The sequence below is a fragment of the Carassius carassius genome, chromosome 28 (assembly GCF_963082965.1).
Source record: "Carassius carassius chromosome 28, fCarCar2.1, whole genome shotgun sequence".
In the NCBI taxonomy this organism is placed as follows: domain Eukaryota; kingdom Metazoa; phylum Chordata; class Actinopteri; order Cypriniformes; family Cyprinidae; genus Carassius; species Carassius carassius.
The window spans coordinates 29,611,625-29,617,496 of NC_081782.1; the positions used below are offsets into that span (position 1 = coordinate 29,611,625).

Here is a 5,872-nt window from a genome sequence, read left to right on the forward strand (position 1 = left end):
CTGTTATAATACTGTAATGTATTTCTGTGATGCTCCGCTGTATTTTCAGCATCATTCCTCCAGTCTTCAGTGTCACATGATCTTCAGAAATCAGAATAATATGATAAGTGCTCAAGAAACATTTCTGATTATTATCAATGTTGAAAACAGTCGTGCTGCTCAATATTTTTGTGGAAACTGATACATTTTATTTTTCAGGATTCACAGATGAATAGAAAGTTCAAAAACAGCATTTATTTGAAATGGAAATCTTCTCTAACATTATAAATGTCTTTACTGGCACTTTTAATGCACCCTTAATTAATATAAGTTTAAATTGATTTTCTTTGTTGTTTTTTTAAGCTTTCCCCAATCTTTTGAATGTAGTTCATCACAATTGTATATTAAGCTGCAAAAAGCACTGATAATAAATCATCATATTATTCTGTTTTCTGAAGATCATGTGACACTGAAGACTGGAGGAATGATGCTGAAAATACAGCGGAGCATCACAGAAATACATTACACTTTAACAGAGACTGTTTTTACAGTGTTTTTAGATCAAAAGATTCTTTCAGAAAACATTATTGTTCAAAAGTTCGGAATGATTCTTATTTGTAGTGTATATTTGATCTTTCTTTATATACCAATTATTCCATTCAGTTTCCACCATCTTCATCAGGATTCATGGCTCTGTGCAGTGTAAGAGACAGCATCTTCTCCTGTAGATGTGGCAGTGTTTGTCTCTCTGTTTCTATTGTGTTCACCTGTTCAGCCACGCATTATTCTAATACAAGTCATTTAGGACATTGATAGATTTTGAGATGTATTTTTTTCCCCTGTTGATTTGTACAATAGAGTGTAAAATGTCAAATCATCACTCATCTATTGCCATTTTTCCATAATGGCCAGATGAGACATTTTTGTGATGTTTTCCAGCAGAGTGTCTTATTTAAAGGGACAGTTCACCTTAAAGGGAGAAATCATTTATTCTAATTAACATTGCAGACCTGTAAGGGTTTCTGCCTTCTGTTGAACACAAAATAATAAAATATACAAACAGTTGCTGGCAGCCAGTGAACTTGATTACATTTTACCCTAAAACGGTGTTTGCTCAATACGCCTGTTCTTTGACTGCTGTTACGAGTGACAAAACCAAAACAGCATCTTCTTTACCTGGAACTGGATCATTTGAGGTTAATGTGAACTAGTTGTGTCCCAACGGTTCAGTGTCACCCAAACCTCCAGCGATACGAGTCAAAACAACGTATGAAGACACTAAACCTGTTCAGTGCAGCTGTAGACGTCGACTGATGCTGTGGGATAATAAACAGGCCAGCATTGAATTAACTGGCTTTTAAAATCAACACTGAATTCAAGCCTTGCACTGTTTATTACTGATAATTACACAGGTCACATATTTGAGGAGAAAGTATACTGTGCTTGACGTCTCATCGTCATCATCATCATCGTTTAATAACTGAAAATGACAGATGTGTAGATCCATGCATCTCTCCCGTGGTGTTTTATTGAACACACTAGTTGTTTGTACATGAATCCTTGACACTAACAGAGAGGAAAGAGTTTGGATCATTCTGGGATTTTGTATCAACCTTCACATTCAACTTTATATTTCTGTGAATAAAGGAAATGAAGAAGCACAAAGAAATCTTTTTATTATAAATGCAGTGAAAGCAGACATTAGTCTGTCTGGTGCGTGTGTGAAGAAAGGTTTGTTTTCAGAAATCATTTTATACTAACACAAGGCATCCTGCACAAACCAGAAACCCGTGATATAGTATATTATATATAAATATAACATTCATTTATATAGAGCTCTTTTGTTCTAATTATTGGCATTGTAAATGAACATCAACAAATATGCTGAATAAATATCTTTTATTTACACGACCAGTCATGTTTTTGAACCGTAAGATTTTTAAAGAAGTCTCTTCTGCTCACCAAGCCTGCATTTATTTGATTCAAAGTACAGCAAAAGCAGTAATATTGTGAAATATTATTACTATTTAAAACTGCTGTTTTCTGTGTTAAAGTGTAATGTATTTCTGTGATGCTCCGCTGTATTTTCAGCATCATTCCTCCAGTCTTCAGTGTCACATGATCTTCAGAAATCAGAATAATATGATGATTTACTGCCACAGAATAAAAAAAAAATATCTAATTGTTCAAAAACTTTTTGTCTGGTAGTGTATATTATAAATTAATCTCATAGTAGGTCATATTTGATAGCTATGGTCATTAATCAGCTACAGGTTTTGACACAGGATCAGATAAATTTTCTAGGATTCACAAAAGTGTCTCAGTGGGCAAATTGGTACAGTACTACAAACTTGTATTAGTCTTTAATCATAATAATCAATCAGTTTGCTGCACTTCTCCTTCTTCTTGTCTACACATTGACAGGAAATGTGAATAATAATGTAAATACAACACTCGACTGCTATTCAAGAAGCATCGTTGTTTAGTATTTATTCCTCAAAAACACCACGGAGCGGAGTTCGAGTGTGTTCAGTGTCTGAGGCTGAGCAGCAGGCCTCCTCCGAGCAGCAGCAGGAAGCCCACGGTCAGCTCGTTCATCTTCATCCGGGTCCAGGCTCGGAGTGCGTGCTGCTGCTGCTGACGCGTCTGCTCCCGCGCGCGTCTCATGCGCTGCTCTCGCTGCAGCTGCTCGCCGTAGTGCGCCTGATAGAACGCGTCGAAGTCGAAGCGCGCGCTCGCGTCAGGGGCGCGTGAAGGTGACGGTCTCCCGGCGCGCTGCACGTCGGTCCTGTGGAGGATCCCACGGTCGTACTTCCTCCGGAGGCCGCTGTCCCCGAGCACGCTGTAGGCCTCGGCGACGAGCGCGAAGAGCCGCGCCGCGTCCTCGCTGCAGTTCCGGTTCCGGTCCGGGTGGTGGATGAAGGACTGTCTGTAATACGCGCTCTTGATCTGCTGCGGAGTGGCGCTCGGTGACACCCGGAGGATGTCGTAGTAGGCGGTGGGGCTCCGGTGCTCGCGCGGCGCGCTGCTGTAGCCCCGGGTCCCGACAGAAGCGGCAGCGATCGTGAACTCGTCCGCCGCTGACAGATGATGATAAGATCTCCGCAGTGTGATAACGACAGAGAGTTTGTGAGCTCCGCTCCTCAAGCGGCCGCTGACCTCCGCCATGACCTCCGCGGAACCGGAGACACCACTTCCGGCAAAACAGAGATCTGAACCAATCAGAGACGGGGCTCACAGAAACGGCATACCATTGGCCAGCAGTGTTGGGCTAGTTCCGCCATTTTTGATGATTAAGCCACTTGTAATATTATTTATTTTTCTGTATTAATTTATTCTTGCTTGCTTTTCCTGTTGTGTTTAATTTGTTTAGGTTTCTTTTTGTTGGTGTTATGCTGCTATTTGGACTTCTCTGAATAAAGAATTGTTTCTTCTGTTGATTATTTGGTGTTTTCTATGTTTTTAAAGCAATAAAAAAAAGTAATTTATCACTCATTACTAGCTAACTCCTTTCAAAATAATATACTACGTTATTATATATATATATATATATATATATATATATATATATATATATATATATTTCTGGCAACAGCAATGAGTTACACATTACTTTTCTTTCATGCCCAACAGAAATTGTAATTGTGTATCTTACCCACAAAATTCAGTTACACTTTATTTTAAGGTGTCTTTGTTACAGTGTTATTATACATTAAAATACTGAGTGATATTAATTAACTACATGTGCTTACTACATGGGTTACTTACATGTGATATGCATATTGTTATTATAATAGTAAGTGCATGTAATGTGTTACAAGGTTCCCTAAAAATAAAGTGTTACCCAAAATTTTTACTTAAATGTATTATTAAATTGTATCGAGGACAAAATAAATAATGATAATGATTTATTACTATAACTTTCAAAAGTAATATTATGACGTTACTTATAACTTTCTGGCAACAGTAATTAGTTACACTACTAGTTACATTACTTTTCTTTCGCATCCCACAGAAACTCTACACAAAATGTGGTAAACTTTATTTTACAGCGTCTGTTACTCGTTACATATACGTAAAATTGTAAAAACTATATATTATGTATAATTACATGCAACTAACCCCAAACCAACCCCTCATCCTAACCATCCTTACCATACAGTAAGTGAATGTAGTTAATTACTATTACTCAGTACTTTAATGAAAGTGAAACAAAAAGTGATGTGACATACAGCCAAGTATGGTGACCCATGTGCTCTGCATTTAACCCATCCAAAGTGTGTAAACACACACACACACACACACACACACAGTCAAATGTTATGCCTGGGGAGCAGTTGGAGGTTCAGTTCCTTGTTCATGGGCTCTTCAGTCGTGGTATTGCCAGCCCAAGACTCTCACAACCCTAGGATTAAGAGTCAAACTCTTTAACCACTAGGCCACAACTTCCCCAAAGTGAATACGTACACTGTAACAAGGACACCTTAACCTAAAGTGTTACCAAAATTCTTCTGAAATGTTGCCACCAATATATTTCTGCCTCATCATCATTTCACCAGAAGCCACACTGGATCGCAGTCAGAAGTTATCACCAGAGTTGGTCATCTTACTTTAAAAAAGTAATTAGTTACGTTACAAATTACTTCTCCCAAAATGTAATTGAGTTAGTAACTCAGTTACCACATTGTAAACGTAATTAGTTACTCAGCAAAGTAACTGTGACGTTATTTTTTATGTTCTATAATGCTATTACGTCCTATAACATCTTTAATATATAAGATGTTTATATTAATTGATTGAAGAATAAAAACACTAAGTATTTTAGAAAATGTTGTATTTATTTGAACTCAATAGATTGCTGCCATATGATATGCATAGAAATAAAAGCATATAAACAATAAATATTGAGAATAAAATTCAAGTACAAAATTAAGACGAACAAATTTAAATTTGGGTAAAAAGAAACAAAGGGAAACCTGGCCATTAGTGGAAATCTCTGTAACTGTATATTATGCCTAAAGTTACTGCACAATAAACAGAACACTATCCAACTCTTAAGGTGGGTTCACACCAGACGCAAATAGAGCATCTGGCGTGAGTGATTTCCATGTTAAGTCAATGCAAAGACGACAACCTCAAAAAATCTGATATTTGAGTTTAAAACAACTACATTCTCGCATGAAGTACTTTTACAACTACATTTTTATGACACGATAACAGTAATATTTAGAATATTATCTGAATAAAAATGGTGGTTGAAAATGCTGCGTGAACTCAACTGGCAGAAGCCCCCCATGACGCGAATTCGCATCTGTTGTGAAGTTCCCCGGGCGCCGCAGCATAAATGGCTGCCCACTGCTCCTGGTGTGTGTTCACAGTGTGTGTGTGTTCACTGCTCTGTGTGTGTGCATTTCGGATGGGTTAAATGCAGAGCACGAATTCTGAGTATGGGTCACCATACTTGGCTGAATGTCACGTCACTTTCACTTTCACTTTAATTTCACGTGCGAATGAAGCATATGTACGGTGCCCATAAGGTGACTTGTTCGTTTTACTTAGTTTTGTCGTGGCCACAAAATAATAACTCGTGGGAACATGATAATATGTCGAGGTCACGAGATATTAACTCGTGGAACCGTCATATTAACTCATGGCCACCAGATCATTTTGTCGAGGGAACAACATCCATTTCTCGTGGCCACGACTTCTTATGTTGAGGGAACGACATGTTTTTCTTGTGGTCACGAGTTTAATGCATAAACAAACCTGCGTGACCATAGCAACTCGGGATTATCAGAGATGGATTCATTAATATTTAATTTTGAATTACGAAATTATTATATATATATATACATATAAAATGTATACATTTACATTATGACAATTTATGTTA

General features: G+C 37.7%; 1 protein-coding gene across 1 annotated transcript; it reads right to left on the reverse strand.

Moving 5' to 3' along the window:
• Positions 1–1,433: 1,433 nt before the first annotated feature.
• Positions 1,434–3,171, reverse strand: dnajc30b (DnaJ (Hsp40) homolog, subfamily C, member 30b). The gene has a single exon (XM_059514963.1). It carries the CDS (start codon positions 3,145–3,147, stop codon positions 2,509–2,511), a length of 639 nt encoding a protein of 212 aa, XP_059370946.1. The 5' UTR covers positions 3,148–3,171; the 3' UTR covers positions 1,434–2,508.
• Positions 3,172–5,872: the final 2,701 nt, after the last annotated feature.